We start from the raw sequence: 23,033 nt of genomic DNA, 5'->3' as shown, positions 1-23,033 counted from the left end.
GCTGAACCACCACCATCGGCTGAACCAATGTCACCAACTCCCCTGCGGCGGTCTGCCAGGACGTCACGGGCAACGAAAAGGCTGATCGAGTCCATTTGACTTCAACACCACATGGACCTTGTATGGACACTATGTACTGTTGCCAAATGTCTGGGCCAGTGGGAAGCCAAGGATGCATTTTTTTTCCTTCTCTCCTTACTACTCATACCACCAGTTCTCCCCCCCCCCCCCCCCAAGCTCTCATTGACATCCCCCCCCCCCGGCTTCTTTCTCCGCAAGGGATGAATGTGGTGGTATGATTAGCATAGCTGCCTGCCATTGGTGCAGAACACCGGCTTACCATTGGCCCTGGTTGGTCATGTGCCTCTCGACCGGTTGGTTGAGACCAGTCATGTGACGGCTCCCTGATTGGTCGAGAGGCTGAGTTAACCCCGCCTCCAGGGCGGGGTATAAATACCCAGTACTCCCGGCGGTCGTCCTTCTACTGTAATCGACCGCAGGGCTAACATCTAGTAGATTAAAGCCATACTTTTGTTCAGCAACTCGTCTCGCGTTCAATTGATGGTACATCACTTCCCCATCGAGGTGAGTTGATCACTGTGTTGCGATAATGCCTCTTCCACTTCCTTCAGTGTCTCACCTTGCTCCCGCACTGCAGCCGCTGCTTTCGATACCGCCGCCCTCACTGGGGCAATCACCTCCTCCACCAGCACTTTCAATACCGCCCCATCTCCTTCCTCATCGCTTCCATGTGCTTTGTGAACTGTTTTTCAAGTTCCACGGCCATCGCCTCGGTCATCCTTTCTGCCGTGAGCAGTGCAGCCTCACCCGGCGCCCCAGCCTCCGCCTTCCTTCCAGTTCCTGAGCCAACCTTTCCACCCCCCGGCGGACCTTCATTTGCCCCTTTTTTCACAATCGTTTTTCTCTGAGATTTGGACATCTCCCTTCTCTGTGCCTTCCTACCCTTGTTTACTCAAAAGTTGCTCCTGGGACGGGGCATCAAAACTCTGAAAAATCAAAAAAGTCAATGCTTGGGCGGGAGCCCTCCAACGTGTGGCTTCCTCCCACCTGCCGCCACCAGAAGTCCCCCCTATTAGTCAGTTAACCTACAAATTGGTTTATTTAAATTTGGAAGGGTTTCTACTTTTTAAATTCTGATTCTGTTACCAAGTTATCATATGCACCTGTGTCCAATTTGAACTGCACATCCGATCCATTTACAATTAATGTTTCAATCCAATCCTTGTTCACATCGGAGAGTTGCATGATTGTCCATATAATTAACTTTAATGGTGTCCAGTGAAGGAGGCATAGCAGAATTAATTTCTGAATTAAAAATTTTTTCTTCATCCTCATAACTTTGTATGCTGTAAACCTTTTTATTTGGTTGCAACGCCTTTTTAAAGTTGTTCTGCTATATCGCTATGTTAAATCGGCATTGTGCAGCAAAATTATTAAGTTTGTTACACATTAAACATCTTTTCCCAAATGCTGGACATTGTTACTTTAAGTGGGTGTGACCACAGCATCGACATGTCATCACGCTTATGACATCATGCGCAAATCGGTCGACTGACTGGTCGTGTTATTTTATCGAAGTGCGCATGTGCAACTTGGTCCTGCACACATGCAGAATGTTCAACATTCGAATTGTGTTGTCTTCTCAAATGCGCCTGCACAAAATGGTCACCTCCTGCAGCGTGATGTTTTTTTAATCTGCACCACAGAGTCAATGCGATGACCACCTTGCTCAAGTTCACCCCTTTTTCTCTGGATTGGAACTCAGCATACTCATTGATGGCTTGCTCACTTGCTTTACACAGGTTGATAGCTTGGCCATCTTAATAAACATTGTCACATCTGCTCATCAAAAATGCCAAACAGAATCTGGTCTCTCGGAATTGATTCTGTAACTGGGGAAAAATTGCAGGATTGCGCTCGGAGCCTTAACGCAGTGACAAAATAGTCAAATGATTCTCCTTTGAACTGCAACCTTTATTTTTAAACATGTATCTCTCGTATACCTCGTTAATCTACTTTTAACATCGAGAATCAAATTTTTCCCATCCAATTATTTGTATTTTGATGTCCGTAAATTCAAACTGTTCAAATGCCTGTGGACTTGCCAGATTTAGTAGTAGGGCTATTTTTCTATTATCAGGAGCTGATTCAAATGCAGAGACAGATAGAAAAACTTCAAATTGTTGCTTGCACTTTTCCAATTCAAGCTAAGTTTACTGGACATTTTGAAGTGATCAGGTTTCGTCACAGCTTCCATGTTGCTCTCTGTTTTCTTTACGATTCTGAGATGTGTAGCAGTGCGATGATTTTTTTTCTTCTTTCCTTATTGCTTACTCTTTAGGAACACACATCCTGGTACCATGTGGTGATCTTTGTGAGGTTGACTTCAGGATGGAAAGTGTAGTGATCACAAAGACACTTGAAGTTCTTTTCATGAACTAAACTAATTTTATTTACATTACTTGATTTAGAGTTCAACACTAATTCCTATGGTAAACAAATATATAATTAAACTACACACACTAACACTATCTATCTTACTAGCTCTACAATGCACTCAACTCCAGTCCCCTCTTAACACTAATCTACCCACTCCAGCTAACTCTCCTAGAAATCCAAGTGCAATTTATCATACTGTCCCTTAGCTCCCTTTAGTGGCTATAACAAACTCTTCACATGCTGTACATTTGTATAATGTCACATCTCCCTCAACCACAGCCCGTGTTTCTCGATTTTTAAAAGCACAAATGAACATCAGGAATTCCCCGCAGTGGAGGTGGAGGATCACGGAGGCCCCGGAAAATACCGGGTCAGGCCTGCTAATGACATGCCAACGGCGTTTACTGTACGCGTGGAGTGGAACGCATTGATGTTGCTGTCAAGGCACCGGAGAATTGTGATTTGACGTGAAACTGTTGCCCATGCCACAATTTCAGCGGCAGAATTGGTTTTCCAACCAATTGCATTTCCCCATTCCAGCGTCAACCGACGGAGAATCCCGCTCATTATATTTCTACCTTTCCTCTGTCCTGATGAAGGGTCACCAACCTAAAATCTCAAATCTGTTTCTCTCCACAGATGCTACCTGGTCTGTTGAGCATTTTCAATTTTACTTTAGATTCAGTGTCTGCAGTATTTTGCTTTTGCTGCACTTCCAGTGGCTAATCCTTTGAGCAGGTTTCTGTGGCCACTAACGTGTAACTAAGTATGATTGCAGCCTATATATGTAATAGGTAGAGTAAAGATCATGACCATTGCGTTTGATTGCTGTAAGTCAGTTAATTTTGTAAAAGTTACAGCAATATATTGACTGGAGCAATTAAAATAGGTGTTCAGGAATGTTGTGAGCATTCTGATAACTTCGAGCACATGCAGATACTAACATTGAGCTCCAAGACAAATGTTAAAAGTTTCAGTGATGAAAGATTTGACAGCAGGTGTGGCACAGACCGGAATTCTTTTGAAATGTCAAATGCATTACCCATAGCAGAACAGAGGCAGTATTCAAAAGGATGAGTCAGTCGTGCCCTGCATGAAATTATAATAGGATAAAAAGAGTCCATTCAAATTTACTATTCCAAATTTTTAACTATCGCCTGGCAAGTCAAATCCAAATTGATTAAAACTAAATTAATTAATGAAACCATATGAGAGTGTTTCAGTCTGGCACTAGGGGTGAGATTCTGTTATCCTGAAGCTAAATGTTGACGCCGTCAGAAACACCATCGCGTTTTTCAACACAGCCTCAGGATCAGCAATTCTGGCCCCTACAGGGGGCCAGCACAGCACTGGAGCGGTTCAGGCCACTCCAGCTGCTGATCCCAGCGTGAACTGGGCACCACGGGATCCACACATGCGCAGTGCCACTGGTGGCAACACGCACTTGCGCAGTGGCACCAACGTGTGCATGCACAGTGGCTTCCTTCAACGCACTGGCCCCAATGCAGCATGGCGCAGGGCTACAGGGGTTGGCGTGGAAGAAAGGAGGCCGCCAGCCAGAGAGGCCGGCTGCCAATCAGTGGGTCCCGATCGTGGGCCAGGCCACATCGGAGGCCCCCCCCCTGGGGTCGGACCCCCCTCCCACGCCAGCTGAAAGGAGTGGATAGCGCCGGCGGGACTCAGCATTTTTCCGACGGCCGCTCAGCCCATCCCGCTGCATTGCTGCAGGATAAGTTATTGTCAGAGGATGACTGCCCTGTGGAGGAGCTGATGAAGAGGAAAGGGGCTCCTGTGGAGGAGGTTCAGCACAAGTGAGAGAGTAGTGCTTTTGGGGGGGGGGGGGGGGGGGGGGGGGGGGGGGGGGGGGGAAAGAGAGAGGAAAGAGGAAGAGACAAAAAAAAAACAGGGTTGTTGATTACCTGTTGCTGTGGTTGGATTTGTATACATGAAAAATTCCTTCAATAGAATTTCACTAGCCCTTGCAAATTCCCATCCCTCCGCCATATCATTGGAGTCCCACAGTGCCTTGTGCTGTGGATTGCTATCCCAAGAACTGAAAGGTTTGAGGTTTCTTTCTTAGAAAAAAAAAAGTTGCTAGCTTGGTGTGCATAATGCAATTGGTTGCAAGAAAGTCTTCACGGATTGCTGGCAGGCTGAATACTAAAGCTACCTACCGTTTCTGTAGGAATGCAAAAAACTGTACTGTGCCCTTTTTGCAAGTGTAAAAATAAACCAAAGCTAGACTTGTAACAAATTCCAAAACTCATTTTATTAATATTTCCATTATAAGAGTATAGTATATACTTATCCTTCATACTGAAATATTCAGTCACGTACAAAATTCCACCATTCTTGATGGGTAACTAACTGGCATTAGTACAAATATTTGGGTTCAATAACATGCCCAATGTTTTTTTTTTAAAAAGCCCAAATTTCAGGAACAATGAAGGTAAATTTACAGATTGTAAATTGTGAATAATTTGTTTTAGAACATACAGCAAATGCAAGAACAAGCAGAAAATATTTCTTTGTATTACTTGCATTCAAGTGTTAAATTACATTATCAAAACAATAGAAAAAAAGATGGGCTTAACATCCAAGAGTCACAGTAAGAGCTGTAAACCTTCAGTTCATTCAATTGCATGATATAACTATGAATGGTTCACTTGTAAAAACAGTTCCAATATATCTATGCATTATTAGCAATAATTACATCTATAATCACCACGACTCAAGACTGCCAACTTCACTTCACCTATTTATTATTCTTCCTATCCATTCCTGGAAGGCAGCTGTCCTTGCATAGACCCCAGGTCGATTAGGTCTTCCACAGCCGATTCCAAAAGAAACAATTGCAGCTACCACCCATGCCCGAGAATTCTCATCTTGACATAGGAGCGGTCCTCCAGAATCTCCCTAGAACCAAGGGCAGTAAAGAAACTCATTTGATTTGTGTTATTGAATAATTGGCAGTCCCATAATAAAACCAAGAAGTCCAAGTAATTAAAGCCACATGTGGTAAGTTGGTAGTCAAGTTGCAGATGTAGTAATTTGTAGGCTAGCAATACAAGCCGTGCTGCACTGTGCAAACCGTGGCATGGTGGCACAATGATTAGCACTGCTGCTTCACAGCACCAGGAACCCAGCTTCAGTTCCAATCTTGGGTGACCGACTGTGGGGTCCGTGTGTTCTCTCACCGTCTGCGTGAGTTTCCTCGGATTGCTCCCGTTTCCTCCCACAGTTCAAAGATGTGCAGGTTAGGTGGATTGGCAGTGCTAAATTGTTAGGTGGGGTTACTAGGATAGATTGGAGGCATGGGCTTAAGTAGGCTGCTCTTTCCAAGGGCTGGTACAGACTCAATGGGCCGAATGGCCACCTTCTGCACTTGGAGTCTATGACAACAGTCAAAGGAGGTAAATTTGCCATCCCACCTAACCCATGTATAATCCAAATGGAATACTCTGCAACACATGGAATACTCTGTAACACATGTGTCTTGGGTGCATGATTGCTGTATTGTGGTTACTGCTCAATGGAATAGCAAGATTAGGCCCCAATCATGAGCTCTGGGCAGGTGGATGACAAGTTAGAAACTCATTGCAGAAATCAGGATTGAAAGAGTTTTATTCTAGAGCCTCATTAATGCATCACATTCAACATCCCTCACAGGATTGAATCATTCATGGCAACAAAATTGACTTTACCCCACCCCGAGCAGTAGTGGGAGAAAAGCTGGATTAGTCCCAAGAAATCTCATTACTGTGCCAAACTTGTATTTCAAAATTTCATGCACAGAGGTTTAAATTGTTGTAATTCCCTCTGCTTCACCCTCAAACCACCATTAATTTTGACTCAAAAAATTTTTTTTTTTTTAAAAATGGTGGGCCAGGAAAATCCATGTTACTTTGAAGCAACACATTCTTCTGAAATGGGCTGCTGTAAAGGTAATTTTTTTTTTTTTTTTTTTTAAAGTGATTATTCTTTGACAGGATGTGGCATCACTAGTGAGGTCAGCATTTGTTGCCCTTGAACTAAGTGGCTTGTGAGACCATTTCAGAGAGGGTAGTCATGTAGTCAGTCACACATAGGCCAAAACAGCAGATTTCCAATTAGTGAACTAGATTTGTGCGTGTGTGTGCGCGCATGTGGTTGGGGGGGGGGGGGGGGGGGGGTTAAAACAATGGTTTTGGTTTCATGGGAAAAATGACAGAGGCTAGTTTTCAATTCATGGACTTTATTCATAGAATTTACAGTGCAGAAGGAGGCCATTCAGCCCATCGAGTCTGCACCGGCTCTTGGAAAGAGCACCCTACCCAAGGTTAACACCTCCACCCTATCCCCATAACCCTACCCAACACTAAGGGCAATTTTGGACACTAAGGGCAATTTATCATGTCCAATCCACCTAACCTGCACATCTTTGGACTGTGGGAGGAAACCGGAGCACCCGGAGGAAACCCACGCACACACAGGGAGGATGTGCAGACTCCGCACAGACAGTGACCCAAGCCGGAATCGAACCTGGGACCCTGGAGCTGTGAACCGATTGTGCTATCCACAATGCTACCATGCTTCATGCACTTGCACTCGTCCCCAAATTAGAACACAAAATTTGAGCTGCATCTAGTGACCACAAACTTCCAAGAAAGGATTACAATACTTAATACTGCAGGAATAGGGGTGCTGAACTTGGCATTTGGCCTAATGACTTCAAACAAAGCTTCAGCAAGAGATCTCAACTTTTCAGTATCAGTTGGAAGTCATAATGTAGCAACTCTTTAGAGGAATAGAGAACACACGTTTTGCAATTTCAAGACCAGCACCAAGATGGGGAATCCAATGGGATGAGTGCTTCAGGGCTTGCAACCAAAATAGATCAAATTTGGGCTTCATCCATCGCACAAATCCATCACCAGCCAAGAGAGTGCCCCTTGGATTAGCCCTTCATTGCATTTATGTAGCTCCTTCAAGTAGAAATTCCGTGGGTCTTTTCTGTTCTTTCATGTGGTGTAAAGTGTTTATATACAACAATATGTCTGATGGAAAGTGGCACATTTAATAATTTAAAAGTAGAGGAAGGAAAATCAATTCTGTACCTGGCATGCATCTCTGCCTCCTTCCAAGAACCCTGCGCAAATCATCTGTTTAGTTATTGTTACTTTGCCTATTTGACATTGGCTATTGTTGAAAACCTTCACTTCGGTCTGCAAAAGCTCATTGCTAGGTGATCCTGGCAAGTGAAAAGAAAAAGTAAGTACACCAGAAGAGTTGAGAAGTTGTTTCAATCAAACAAGATCAACATCTAACCAGTCATTTTCCCCTAACAAGTCCCTAACCAACACGCAGCACTGAACAATGAATGGAATGGGCTTCTACCAATACTGTCTAACCAGTTTGTATGTTGTGCAGGTTTGCTCTTGGCCATCTAGAAAAGCAAGATATCTAATAAAGCAATAACTGGGTATATTATGAACCATGCCACCAGTCTTTTTCCTTTGTGGGACCAAGAATACTCTCTGAACCCTGCAAGTAAAGCTGAGGTCTCCAACACCCGACTGGACAAAATCCCTGGAACCCATTACCAACATTTCAAAAGAAAATGGTGGTGGTGGTTTGGGGCCGGGGGGGGAGGAGGAGAAGAGAAAGAGTGGATTTTCCAGCCACTCTCACCAGCAAGATCTTCCAATGTTGTTGCCTTCAGGTGAACCCCTGATAGGGGTTGGATTAAAATCCCATTGACAGCAGCAATCTGCCTCCTTCCACAGAGAAACACCATGGGTGGTGTGGAAATCCCCCCCCCCCCCCCAATAATTCTAGATCTGAAGTCAGCAGAAAATGCTGAAGAGACTCGAGCAGGTCTGGCAGAGTCCATGGAGAGAGAACACGAGTTCACTTTCAAGTTCCAAATGACTTCACTTTGGAAGAATTACCCACTGCCTGACCATGGGGCCCCTCAACTGTTGGCCAAGGACAACTTCTTGCTCACTTTGCACAATATTGGTGGATTTGAATGGCTGAAATGAAAAAGCTCAATCCTGAATTCTGCAGCAGTGGGAGAGTTTTTAACTCCCCTTCCATTTGCCAAGGGTTTGAAAGCAGGCTTAATCTTACAACTTATGTTCCATAACAGAGCACTTGGAAAACAGTGGCAGAATCAGACAGGGTGAGCTTGGATTTATGAAAGGAAAATAGTGCTCAACAATTCTGATGGAACTAGAGATGAGGGGGAGCCAGTGGATGTGGGTTACTTTGACTTTCAGATGGCTTTCAACAAAGTCCCACACAAGAGGTTAGCATGTAAAATTAAAGCGCTTGGGATAGGGGTAGTGTATTGAGATGGATAGAAAATTGGTTGGCACTCCGGAAACAAAAGAATAAATGGGTCTTTTTCCAAATGGCAGGCAGTGACTAGTGGGATACTGCAGGGACTCACTATTCATACAATATTGGTTTAGATGAAGGAACCAAATTTAATATCCCTAAATTTACAGATGACACATCTGGGCAGGGGTCTGTGCTGTGAGGAGGATGCAGAGATGCTTCAGTGTGATTTGGACAGCTGAGGGTGGGCAAATTAATGGCAGAAGCAGTATAATGTGGATAAATGGGAGGTTATCCACTTGGTAGGTAGCAAAAGCAAAAAGGCAGATTATCTGATTGGAGAGGTGAATGTGCAACAAGACCCCCTCCCCTCCGTGACCTCATACACCAGTCGCTAAAGGTAAGCATGCAGGTGGTAAATGATATGTTAGCCTTCATAGAGAGGGGATTAGAGTACAGGAGCAGGGATGTCTTTCTGTAATTATACAGGACCTTGGTGGGATCACACCTGGAATATGTGCAGTTTTGGTTTCCTTATCAGAGGAAGGATGTTCTTGTTAAAGGGAGTGCAGAGACGGTTTACCAGATGGATTCCTGGGATGGCAGGACTGACGTACGAGAGATTGAGTCAATTAAGATTTCATTTGCTGGAGATTAAATAATTTTTTGGGGGGTGTGAAGAAATTGATTTTTTTTTTTTTTTTAAAGAGGAAAGATGTTTCCGATGGAGAGTCCAGAACTAGGGGTCACAGGGCAAGTCATTGTAAACATAGATGGAGGAATTTATTCACGTGGAGAGTGGTGAGCCTGTGAAATTCACTTACCACAGAAGCAAGAGGCCAAAACATTGCGTGTTTCAAGGAGTTAGGTCTAGCTCTCGGGGTGAAAGGGATCACAGATATTGGGAGGGGGGAGTTTTATAAATGTTGAGAACAATCTATGGAGTTGACTGATCAGCCATGATCATAATGATGTGGAGATGCAAATGTTGGACTGGGGTGGGCACAGTAAATCTTACAAACCCACTAAAGTCCAACAGGTTTGTTTCGAATCACTAGCTTTTGAAGTGCAGCTCCTTAGTCAGGTGAAGGAGCTGTGCTCCAAAATCTAGTGATTTGAAACAAACCTGTTGGACTTTAACCTGTAACTTGGGGTTGCTTACTGTGATCATACTGAATGGCGAAGCAGGCTCAAAGGGCAGAAAGGCCTATTCCTATTTTCTTATGTTACCAAGTACATCATTCATTTGATAAAAATTAAATCTATACAAGATTGCATGAGGATGTGTGGTTTGCAATATAAAAAAAAATATAGCCTTAATTCAAGAACCACCAAGTTAGCATTTTGAATAGCATGGCACTTATTTGCCACTTTTGGCTGCATAGTTATCCCATGCCTTCATAATCACCCCACCCCAGAGATAATTTACACATTATGGTTTGAAATATGCCATTGTTATCAAATGCCAGAATTGTACCATAAATTTATGCATGCATTCCAGCACTAATATTTACAACTAGACTCAGAAATAACTATTGTGAATCCAAACTTGCTTTTCCACTTCCTTAAACCTTAGCAAATCCTCAAAAGCTGTGCCAAGTGCTTGGGAGCATTGGCAATTTATCTTGACTACCTAAGTGAAGCCGTTATGAAAGTGTTTGGAACTGCAATTCAAACTTGCACTTCAACTTCTACAAAGCTAAGATTTTAGATATATACCATTTTCCTCGGTCGTCCCCCATCCAATAATTATACACCTCCTGCCAGTCAGAAATGATGCAGTGGCTGCAGGTAGACAAGCTGGTTGGACAAAATCTGTATATTGGACTGGATGTACCAACTCCAAAAGGGCAACATCATAATCATAATTAGCTGGTGTATTCCGAGGATGAATAATGATCTTCTTAATTTTTTGATGCTGAACGTTGTGGTTATTTGGCTGATCCAGGAAATGCAGGCCAAAAACAGCAGTCCAGGACTCAGCATCCCTGTAATTCAAAACAGGCAAAGTGTCACAACTCTTGGAAGAAATTGACTAAATTAATTTCCTAGAACCAAATGGCACTGCACTGGTCAATTGGATAGCTGGGGGTAAAAAAAATTAGCACAAGTACACTAATCTTACTTAAAGTTTGCCAGACTTACTCTGACAAGTGAAGTGGTGCCAGGATTCTTCTCCCACTCCAGTTGGTAACAATGCAAACTTAACTAGATCATTTCCTATGGTAAATACATTCTATTGTGACCATCAACAAAATTCTCATCCAACCCAAATAGTATTTATGCAAATGCTTAAACTCAATGCATTGGTATAGTATACAAGTTAAATGCCATATTATTTACAGTACTTTGACAATTATAATCAGTGTTCTTTAGTGGCCATCCCAAACATACTAATTGATGTGGAAAGCACAGTCATTTAAAAGGAGCAATTGGATTATGTAATGGAAGGTCCAAGGTCTTTCTGGCTGAATGAAAAAAAAGTGAGCCAACTAGTCTTCATCATAAGTCAATTGTCAAACACCACCAAGGAAGACAAGTGTCCAAAGTCATCCGAGCAGTTTATTCTCACTAATGTACAGCTGCTTCTTAAAATAAATAACTGTTAGGCTGAATGGCAGGTGTCACTGGAGGACTTGCAAGTTTAATACATTTGTGATGTGACAATGCTAATAAGCAAAAAATCCATTGTTCAGAGATCAAAAAAGCAACAGGAAAAAATCTCATCCATGGTGCTCATGGAACCATACACAGGAGGCAATGAGGGTCTGAGTCACCTCTCCAAAGAACATTCTAAATTAACTATACTTCCTGTATGTTCTTCACAGACCTGCAAACATTACCTTTTAATATATATCACAGTTTTAAAAAATATCCCATGCAGCCTGCAAGTGGATTATGACAGTTTTTAAAAAAGGAATGCACCCAGGGAGTTAGGCAAGAAATACCATGAGAAGGTTCAAATACAAGACAAAAAAAAACTTGGGTGCTTGTTGGATGGACGCTTGTTCATTGAAGTTAAGTTGTGTTACTAAATGTAATGTCTGATCAGACGTACTATTCAGTAGGATTATCTTATTACATTTAAAGTATATAGTTACTGATTTGCAACAAACCTAGATTGAAGCATAATACAAAATGTCTATCCAATCTGGGTTATGCTATTCTTAACAATCAAGCCACTTATAGATTGCCAAGAGCCATTACATCTACGACAGATCTGTATTTTGACAATGGATAATTGACATTTACCTGCCCTCAAAGCAATGTGCAGCAGAGAGAATCCATCTACAGGCCACAAGGGTTGCTCCACAAATATGATTTCCATTACGCTGCAAACTCACTTGAAAAGGCCACTCGCCACTCTTTGTGCCTATTCCACCTATAATCCTGCCAGTTACTGTTTTTTGACGTCCACAGCCTTTCAGAAGAAAAGAAAATGATTTTTTTTTTTATTAGGAGATATTATCTGTTTCTAGCATTGACCAACAAAAAAAAAAGAATTACAGGCAGTAAAGGATATATGGAATCCTAGAAGGCCAGACCACCACATTGGTGTGAACTTCAATCCAATTTTATAGCTGCTGACTCAAACCAGTATAAACCATGAAGAAAAATATTTCCACTACCCCTCCAATTACTCACTGAGAGGCAATGTGTTTTTTCAATATTTTAAACTTAATAGAAATACAGTTGCCACTTACCACATGCTGCATGATCAGATCTTTTACAAGCATCGTTATCAATACATTTGGCTGGAAAGTGAAGGACTGCAAAGCAAAACAAAACTTGTTTCAGAAGGCAAGATATAGGTACATATACCAATTAATATTAAACAATACTTCATGCAAACTCTCCATTTACATGGATCTAGTCAGAACCAGTTTAGAAGATACAGCTGGACCCACCTCTTGGGGCTTTTGAATTTTAGGGTGTAGAAACATTCAATTAAAATTGCTTAAATCTAAATCAGCAATATATTATGTTACGCCAATTGGAGGAGAAACTTTGTTTTCTCCACCTAAAGACAACGTGATTACAGCAGCAAGAATAATATGGGCAGCAGTGGTTAGCACTGTTACTTCACAGCACCAGGGTCCCAGGTTCGATTCCTGGCTTGGGTCACTGTCCCTGCAGTCTGCATGGGTTTCCTCCGGATGCTCCGGTTTCCTCTCACCTGAAAGACGTGCTGGTTAGGTAGCTTGGACATTCTGAATTCTCCCTCCTGAATTCTCACTCAGTGTACCCGAACAGATGCTGGAATGTGCCGACTAGGGGGTAACTTCATTGCAGTGTTAATGTAAGCCTACTTATCATAGAATTTACAGTGCAGAAGGAGGCCATTCGGCCCATCGAGTCTGCGCCAGCTCTTGGAAAGAGCACCCTACCCAACGTCATCACCTCCACCCTATCCCCATAACCCAGTAACCCCACCAAACACCAAGGGCAATTTATCATGGCCAATCCACTTAACCTGCACATCTTTGGACTGTGACACTAATAAAGATTATTGTTTTAGGAGTTTTCTAACTGGACCAAAGCACAAATACTACTGCATTTGATCAATATTTTAGGCCTCTTAAAATAGCCAAGGAATGCTACACACCAAGAGCTGTGACAGGTGTACATTCAAAACAGCAATGGGTCCATTTTCTCTGTAGATATAGATCTACCTCTTAATTCGTGATGATGTGGAGATGCCGGCGTTGGACTGGGGTGAGCACAGTAAGAAGTCTTACAACACCAGGTTAAAGTCCAACAGGTTTGTTTCAAACACGAGCTTTCGGAGCACGGCTCCTTCTTCACCTGAAGAAGGAGCCGTGCTCCGAAAGCTCGTGTTTGAAACAAACCTGTTGGACTTTAACCTGGTGTTGTAAGACTTCTTAATTCGTGAGCAGTGAAGGAACCTGTTTTAAAACCCAGTCACTGATTTGTTCCTCTTTTCTCTGTCTAGACAATTTGCCCTTTTGCTTGATCAACAATTTTCAAACTTCGTTAATGATGTAACTGCCAAAATATATTTTTCATTGTTTCCCCAGCATCTGCAATATTTTGCAGTCATACATCTGGTGCTAAATTGTTAAATGGTAGCTAGCACAAATGAGATCACAGTCGATGGAGGCCTGTCATTTGCTGACCGTCATCCTGCTGGCATGTTCCTTGCTCCAGGACATTTTTAAACATTGCTCTCTAAGTGAGGAAAGGCAACCAGCTCAAATTACAGGTAATAATTCTTCCCTTATTAATAAAAAAAAGGAACTCTAAGCCATTGTGTAGGTCGACAGTAACCGTACCACCAATGGTGAAGTGATATGCCCCAGCACCGATGACCACCATTGCAAGATGGCCACAGCTGCCTCAAAAGGCTGTCATGTGGAGAGCCCTCCATTATGGCAGGTGCCACCTTCAATTGGCTCCCCAACATCAGGAGATGGCCTGCCACCCTAATTGAATGGGAGGGTGCATCCTGGCCACTAATTGACCACTTGTCAAGCACCAACATCTATCATTATAAGTGCCAAAAGGATGGCCATGACACACACACACAGCCGCCAACACTGCCTGCCCCCCCCCCCCCCCCACCTTGATGCTACAACCAAGAAAGCACAACAGTGTCTATACTTCAGGAAGTTTGGCATGTCCACACGCAGATGCATCATCAAAAGCATCCTATCTGGCTACATCACACCTTGGTATGGCAATTGCTCAGTCCAAGACCTTAAGAAACAAGAGTCTTGAACACAGCCCAGTCCCATCACACGAATTCACAGCAAATCCACTGTCTCCTTGGAAAAGTAGGCAGCATAATCAAAGACCTCACCATCCCAGGTCCTCTTCCATCAAGCAGGAGGTGCAGAAGTCTGGAGAACAATCCCAAATAGATTCAAAAACAGCTTCTACCCCACTGTTACCAGACTCCTGAATGACACCCCTATGGACAGAACTGACCGCTCCACACCTTTCACTGAGTAACACTATACTCCATATGTTTTACATGTCTATGTATTTACACCTGTTTTATCATATGTCCCATGTTTTTCATGTATGGAATGATCTGTCTGAACTGTACACAATACTTTTCATTGTACCCCAGTACATCAACAATAAATCTAAACGTGATGCAGGGTTGCAAGCTGGAGGTATTCTCAACAGTGTCTAGACGCCAGAATAAAAATTCAGCTCATGTGTGTTCATCAACCCACCACTCATGCAAGTAGAAATTTCAATTTAATTATGCAAAAAAAAACAGAATGGTGACCCTACTATTGAAAATACCATCACAGCTTTGGGGCCATTGTTTATGGCACCTCTGCCATTCTCACCAGCTCCATACTCCACAAGCCCAGTGATAGGTGGAAGCCCCAAGGGTGTGGGGAGAGTGGAGGCATCATATGGGATTAGATGGGGCATCAGTGTGGGCACCAATATGTGATAATCACTGGTTCGCTCAGGGGGCACTGGACAGGGGGTTTCGGAGGAGACAGCGGGCAGGGATCTAGAGATTTGGGGATCTCTTTATTGATAAGGGTTTCCCAAGCTTGGAGGAGGAGTTTGAGTTGCCAGATGGGAATGGATTCCAGTACCCGCAGGCGAGGGATTTTGTGCGGTGGGAGGTGGCAGGGGCTACAGGACAAGGTGATATCGAGAACAGGAGTAGGAGAGGGGAAGGTCTCAGAGATCTACAAGGAGCTGATGGAGTTGGAGCGGGCCCCCCAATAGGGGAGGTGAGGAGAAAGTGGGAAGAGGAGCTGGGTGGGTAGTTGGAGGCCCCAAGGAGAGTTAATGCATCCTCGTTGTGTGCCAGGCTCAGCCTGATACAACTTAGGTAGTCCACAGGGCACACATGGTGGCCCAGATGAACAGGTTCAAGGAGGTGGAGGATAGGTCTGGGCGCTGTGCAGGGGCCCAGGGGAGAGGGGGGGAGGGGGGGGGGGGGGGGAAGGGAGGAAGAGGGGTGGTAGTCCTGTAAACCATGTCCGTAAGTTTTGGGCGTGTCTGAGGCGGAGGGGTTTTGTGACGCATGTCAGAGGTATTACAAATGAGGGTAGTTCTGAGTCCAGAGATAGTGATCTTTGATGTGTCAGAGGACCCGGGAGCCCAGGGGGAGAGACCCCAACGTCCTGGCCTTTGCCTCCCTGGTGGCCCGGAGCATGGATCTTAGTAGAGTGGAGGGACTTGGAGCCCCCGAAGTCAGGAGTGTGGGTTAGCAATATAGCGGGGTTTCTCAGACTCCAAAATTAAACATTTTCCTTGAAGGGTTTGCTCAGAGGAGTTGGCAGCCATTCATCGACTTAGTCAGGCGGTCGGTGGTGAGGTGGGGGGTGTGTGCATGGCAGGTGGGTGGAGAGGGCGACACCGTTTGTGTAAGCCATGTTTTGGCTGAGGTTTCTGCCCAGGAGGATGTTGGGTATATTATTGTGGATTTTTTAAAATTGAAATTTGATGTTTAAGATTGTTAAAATTATAAATGCCTTAATAAAATATTTTCTAGAAAAATAAAATACCATCACAAACACTGCCAATTCATTTTAATTTACACTAACTACAGGCCAGTCAATTTAACCTTGCTGGTGAGAAATCTTTCAGAAACAATAATTTAGGAAGTGAACAAAATCTACATGAAAACTAGCACGGACATGGGACGGGAGAATCCAGGGGGTGGGGGGGCCATGAATCCCGCCCAAACACCAGCTGCCGTATTCTCCTGCACTGATTTTTGGGTGGGACAGGATTCACGCCATGCTGCTCGGGGCCGTTGGCAGCAGCCCCCCCCCCCCCCCCCCCCCCAAGCAATTCTCCAGGCCCCGATGGGCTGAGCGGCCACCTGTTTTTGGCCAGCCTGCCAGCGTGGATTGGACATGGTACCACATGGCAGGACCGGCAGGTTAGTTGGCTGGTGCGGTCCTCTGGGGTGCCCCGGGGATCCGACCATGGGAGGAGGGCCCCCATGTGACCTGGCCCACAATCGGGGACCACCGATCTGCAGGCAGCCTGTGCTGTGGGGGCACTTCTTCCTTCCATGCCAGCCCCTGTAGGGCTCCGCCATGGCCGGCGTGAAGAAGGCACCCTCCTGCGTATGCGCCAGAATACACCGGCCAGTCTGCACATGCGTGGAACCACGCCGGCGGTTCTGCGCATGCACTAACTCACCCAGTCCCTTTGGTGCCAGCTGGCACAGCACCAACCCCTGGAAGTGCAGAGAATTCCACTACCTCCGGTCAGCCCGACACCAGAGTGGTTCGCGCCGTCTTTGACGCCGGCGTCAGGCCATTGCACCGATCGCAGAAAATCCCACCCATGGAGTTTTTGACAACAGGGAATGGGATTGATGAAGCATGCGTTTGCTGAAATGCCACATAATAGGCTTGTCAAAGATAGAGCCCGTGGAATATAAGCCAACATTGAGAAATAGTATTGGCAAATGGTGGTTTTGTTAAGGAGCAGGGAAGGACGTTGTGTTAAGGAACAGGAGAGAGACATCAGTTGCAAAAGCCATTTGGAGGAGGTTGTTCACCTCCTCGTTCACCAACCTCACCGAGGTTGTTCACCTTGGGAGAAAAGATTTGTTCAGAATCATAAGGGATTTGGACAGGGTACATTTTGGGTTTTTTTTGGGAGAGGGGAGAAAGGAGAGAAATGGAGGGGGCAAAAGTTACCAGAAAATAAAAATACACTGATTTAAAGGCAGTTAGCAGACAGCAGGACATTTTTTTTGTTGTTTTAAAAAGGGCAGCAAGTAGTTAGGATCTTGAATACAATGCTCAAGGTCAGAGACTAGGAATAACACTACAATTAACCTCACTGCCTACAGTCCAACAAAGCATGTCCATCTACTAGGCACAAGTCAGGAGTGTGAAGGAATGCTCTTTCAATTTGCCTGGATGTAGTGCAGCTCCAACACCATTAGAGGCCACACCACTGGGCAGCACAGTAGCACAGTGGTTAGCACTGTCACTTCACCACACCAGGATCCCAAGTTAGATTCCCGACTTGGGTCACTGGCTGTGTGGAGTCTGCACGTTCTCAGTGTCTGCATAGGTTTCCTCCGGGTGCTCAGGTATCCTCCCACCCAAGTCCAACAACATGCTGTTAGATGAATTGGACATTGAATTCTCCCTGTGTAACCGAACAGGCACCAGAATGTGGCGATGAGGGGCTTTTCACAATAACTTCATTGCCATTAATGTAAGCCTACTTGTGACAATAAAGATTATTCTTTTTTTTTAAAATAAGCATGACATCATCCAGAGCAAAGGCACTCAACTGGCAGCCCATCCACAAACATTCACACCCTCCACCACCAACACAGTGGCAGTACTGTGCACCAACTACAAGATGCAGTGCAGGAACTCACCAAAGGTTCCTTAGACAGCAGCTTCCCAATCTACAACCACAACCAACTAGAAGGACAAGGACAGCAGACACATGGGAACACCGCCACCTGAAAATTCCCCACCAAGCCAAACATCATCCCAAAATTCCCTTCCCAACCGTACTGTGGGTACATCTGCAACATATGGGCTGCAGCAGTCAATGAAAGGTTAGAAATACAGTTCCGCCTGTAAGAGGAAAGTTAAGTTCCATGCTTAGACCCTTCCTCAAATGTCCTGATGGGGAGCAGACCCAAAACACTCATTTGGATTTCCACTCTTCAATATGCAGCAGCTGCCAACATTCTGCAGTTCCTACCTTCAAATCAGCGTTTAAAAAAACATTAAAAAGTCTCAAAGCCTGATTAGCTTACTCACGGTCGACTCTCAACTCACTCTTCCAGAAGAGAACCAATGCCCCGTGACCAAAACTGCAGCCTTTATCTTCACATTCAAATAAAATGTTTAATCTATCACACTGCTAAATATAAACCCGTATCCCAAGAATAAAAATCATACTCACTCAACACAATAGCAGTCAGCACCGTCACTATAACAACAAACAGCAGGATTGAAGTTATTGTAAGGATTTTTAAAATTCGAGTACTCGGTAGTAGGGTCTTGATTTCCTGAGGTCGCGGAGCTTCTATGTTGGTAATAATCATTCTCGCTGCGGGAGTGGCCCTATCTGTTCTCATCACTCTATCAGATAGCGCAGTCTGCTCTCAACCAAAAGCTGCCCATGTCTAAGGTGCGTGTTATTTATAAAGCCTACTGATTACCTCAAGTGATAAATCACTTGATAAACTTCCACGTGCTGAATGGAATTTCCCGTGTGGCTCTCTGTTGTTGCATTACCTTCCCGTCTGAGCATGTGTGGCGTTTGGCAGGTTTTGTGAGTATAAGCAGGTAGAGCAAGTTGGAGGATTTTAAAGGGAAGAGGAAGATCTGCACGAAAACCTTCATTTTAAAAGGAAATAAGACGGCATTATAAAACTGCAAACAAGAATGAGAGCTTAGCATTGGGGGTTGTTATTGGACATTAATGAGTTGGATATGCAACCATTTTGGTTTTCAAATGTGCTCAGGACATTAAAACAAGGAGAGGAGTGGGAGACATGGGGCTGGATTCACCGCTTTTGAGCCTAAGTGCAGAGGATCTGTGGCGTTGGCGGATCCCATCCTGCGACTGGTGATGTGCCAGCAGCCGCACCGCATAAGGCTCCCACCATACAAACGCTGGAGAATGGCTGGGTCTGTGGCCGCGCATGCGCACGGCGACAACCTGCAGCGGTCACGCCGTAAAACATGGCGCCGGTCGTGCCTGGACCGGACCTGCCAGATACTGGCCCCCTGGCCACCCTCTGGCCATCCCCCACCAGTCCCCTGAATGTGTCACCTGGTGAGGGAGTATGAACAGTGGTAGATTGATCATTTAAAATTTCTTGAAAAAGGACTAAACAACTAAAAATAATACTCCGGTATTTGAGTTATAATATAAGTAGAAGAGCGCACAGCTTATTTGGAAGCATTAGGGTGCACTACACCGATTAGAACTTAAACATACGGCGAAGGATTTTGCTACAATGGAAGGACGAAAGGCCCCCAAGCGTGGAGACCTGGATCAATGACATGGCGGGCTTCATTAAGCTTGAGAAGGTCAAATTCGCCCTGAGAGGATCGGTGCAAGGGTTCTTTAAACGGTGGCAACCTTTCCTCGACTTTCTGGCTCAACGATAGGGTACTGGGACAGTAGCAGCAGCAACCGGGGGGGGGAATGTTGATTATGTTTGCTTATTTTATTTAAATTTGATTTATTTAATTTTAATTTATGGTTAAGTTCTCTTGTTGCGGGGGGGAGGGGGATACATGCGATGTTACGGTTTGGGGGGAATTGTGGGTGGTATGGGGCTGTTAATTGCATATTACTGCTTGTTGCTATACTTGTTATATTTTTATATTTTTTGTAAAAAATTCCAATAAAAATTATTTTTAAAAAAAGAACATAGAACATACAGTGCAGAAGGAGGCCATTCAGCCCATCGAGTCTGCACCAACCCACTTAAGCCCTCACTTCCACCCTATCCCCGTAACACAATAATCCCTCCTAATATTGTTCAATATGCCATAAATATTGAATTTATGCACGGTAGCACAAGTGGCTAGCACTGTGGCTTCACAGCGCCAGGGTCCCAGGTTCGATTCCCCGCTGTGACACTGTGTGGAGTTTGCACATTCTCCTGTGTCTGCGTGAGTTTCCCCCAGGTGCTCCGGTTTCCTCCCACAGTCCAAAGACATGCAGGTTAAGTGGATTGGCCATGCTAAATTGCCCTTAGTGTCCAAAAAGGTTAGATGGGGTTATTAGGTTACGGGGATAGGGTGGAAAGGGAGGCTTAAGTGGGTTGGTGCCGACTCGATGAGCCAAATGGCCTCCTTCGGCACTGTATGTTCTATGTTTTAAATATTTATATTCAAGATAAGATTGATTCCAAGCATCCTGGAGATGAACTATTAGGAAACATTGGAGAAAATCAAGTGCTGCAATCCAAGAGAAGACAGTTAAAGGAAACCTTATTTGAGGTACATTATTTAATATACCATATATACTCGCGTATCCTGCGATCTCGCGTATCCTGCGATCTCGCGTATCATGCGACCCCTAAATTTTCGTCCCCAAAACATGATTTTATCATATATCTTATGTATCATACGAGTCACTTTTTTGAAATACCAGATGACACTAGGCTAGGCTTTCCGCCGTAAACAACCGAATGAGAAACAGCTGTTTTGCTGTTTCTAATCACGATAATAAACAGTTACCTAACACGTAACAAGTACCATAACATATAACAACGATCGAATACATTCTACCCTTAGCCACTATGGAGAAAAGATCTGCGAAGAAATATACTGCCAAATTGAAGCTGCAAGTTGTTGCCGAAGCGGAACAAAGCAACAACGTTAAAGCTGCAAAGCTGTTTGGTGTCGGAGAAAGCTGTGTCCGAAACTGGAGAAAACAAAAAGAAAAATTGAAGGAAACTCCTTCCTATAAATGCGCAAATCGCGGGTCGAAATGTCATTGGCCGCAGTTAGAAGATAAAGTATCAAAGTGGGTGTCCGAAAATCGAGAAAATGGTTATATTATAACACGATCTAAAATAAGACTTTATGCTTTACGAGAAGCAAGAAAAATGGGCATTCGTGTGTTTACTGCAAGTCCCGGATGGTGTACGCGGTTCATGAAAAGACATGACTTTGTGTTAAGAAGAAAAACAAAAATTGCACAGAAACTCCCAAAAGAATTAGAAGAAAAAGTGACTAGTTTTCAAACATTTGTAATCAAACATCGCAAAGCTAACAGCTATAAGTTATCGTGCATTGGAAACATGGATGAGACACCCGTGAATTTTGATATGCCATCAAACTCAACCGTTAATAAAGTCGGCGAGAAAAGTATTTTTATCAAAACTGTTTGTGGGTAAAAGAAGCATGGGCTGAGATAGATGGAGATTTGATTGTTAAAGCATTTTAAAAATGTGGAATAGCAAATGCTTTGGATGGAAGTGAAGATGATGCTTTATTCGAAGATGCAGGAGAAGAGGATGAAAATATTGAAGAGGGACTTCCGGTGTGCATCATGAAGTGAGTGAGCACACAGAGGCAGCTCCTGCCTAAGGTTGCAGAAAAGAGCTCTTTTTTGGGCAGCACGGGTTGGAATTTCGATGAAACGGCGTGGGTGAATGTTCAAGGAGTATTTTCCCCCAGGAATAGGATGTTTCTTGGTTATCAGACCCTCAGAAACAGTGCAAGATTTGTCTGAACAGCAACAAACAAAAGCCTCTGCAAGCATGCTAGCGGGGGAAGGGCCAGCTTATAGGTCTCAAGCTGACCTGAGGGCCTTTATGAAAGCTGAATTCTAGCAGCAGAGGGAAGAACTGTGAAAAGATCTCACCAAGGCCATTGAAGAAGCGGAGACGGACTTCCGATAGCGGTGATGCGGAGCTAAGCCGCACGTTCAGTGGCTCCCACTATTTTCGGACTTTGGGGCTCTTTTAAGGGCTCGTAGTGGTGCTGTTTGGAATTTTCCCCGTGTGGGAACACTCCTTCTCAGATTCTCCACCGGTGGATGGCCTGGACTAGAAGTGGAGCGGTCAGAAAACCGGCTTTGCAGTTGCGGCTAACCGCAGCTCCCGCTACTTAAGGACTTTTGGGCCGATTTGAGGGCCCCAAACGGCGCTGTCGCAACGAATCCCGGTGGGGGAAGGTGTCTAGAGGAGCATTCCCCATAATTTATGGTGCTCACCCGGAGTGGGGCAAAGGAAAAGGCTGCAGCAGCTCCACAAGAAAAGCGGGGGAAGAAGGACAAAATGGCGGCCGGCGGAACACCCGAGGACTGGTGGAAGTGGGCGCAGGGCCAGCGAGCTGCTCTTCTGCGCTGTTTTGCGGAGCTGAAGGCTGAGTTGCTGGACTCACTGAATGCGACTACCAACAAGCTGCTTGGGACCCAGGCGGCCCAGGAGGTGTCCATTCGGGAGTTGCAGCAGCAGGCCGCTGAGAGGGAGGAGGAGGCCGTGGTCCTCGTGGGGAAAGTGGAGTTGCACGAGGCACTTCACAAAAAGTGGCAAGACCGCTTGGAGGAGCTGGACGTTCACACGAGGCGAAAGAATTTGAGGATCCTGGGCCTGGCGGAGGGGCTGGAGGGGTCGGATCTCCCGTGGTACGTGACCACGATGTTGAGCTCGTTGATGGGAGCGGGGTCCTTCCATTTGCCCCTGGAGTTTGAGGGAGCTCACAGAGTGCTGGCCAGGAGGCCTAAGGCAAATGAGCCCCCGAGGGCGGTGCTGGTGCGGTTCCATCGATTTAGTGACCGGGAGTGTGTGC

General features: G+C 44.8%; 1 protein-coding gene across 1 annotated transcript; it reads right to left on the bottom strand.

Moving 5' to 3' along the window:
- Positions 1–4,709: 4,709 nt before the first annotated feature.
- Positions 4,710–18,902, bottom strand: LOC119963015 (transmembrane protease serine 9-like). The gene is made up of 6 exons (XM_038791471.1): positions 18,676–18,902; positions 12,486–12,551; positions 12,034–12,202; positions 10,501–10,769; positions 7,557–7,690; positions 4,710–5,376 (listed from the first exon to the last, which is right to left on the bottom strand). The coding sequence occupies exons 1-6, from the start codon at positions 18,848–18,850 to the stop codon at positions 5,212–5,214; spliced, it is 978 nt and encodes a 325-aa protein (XP_038647399.1). The 5' UTR covers positions 18,851–18,902; the 3' UTR covers positions 4,710–5,211.
- Between the last annotated feature and the right edge of the window lie 4,131 nt (positions 18,903–23,033).

This window comes from Scyliorhinus canicula, chromosome 3 (genome assembly GCF_902713615.1).
Source record: "Scyliorhinus canicula chromosome 3, sScyCan1.1, whole genome shotgun sequence".
Taxonomy (NCBI): domain Eukaryota; kingdom Metazoa; phylum Chordata; class Chondrichthyes; order Carcharhiniformes; family Scyliorhinidae; genus Scyliorhinus; species Scyliorhinus canicula.
The sequence above is the reverse complement of the archived record's forward strand: the minus strand, read 5'-3'. Positions and strand labels throughout refer to the sequence as shown.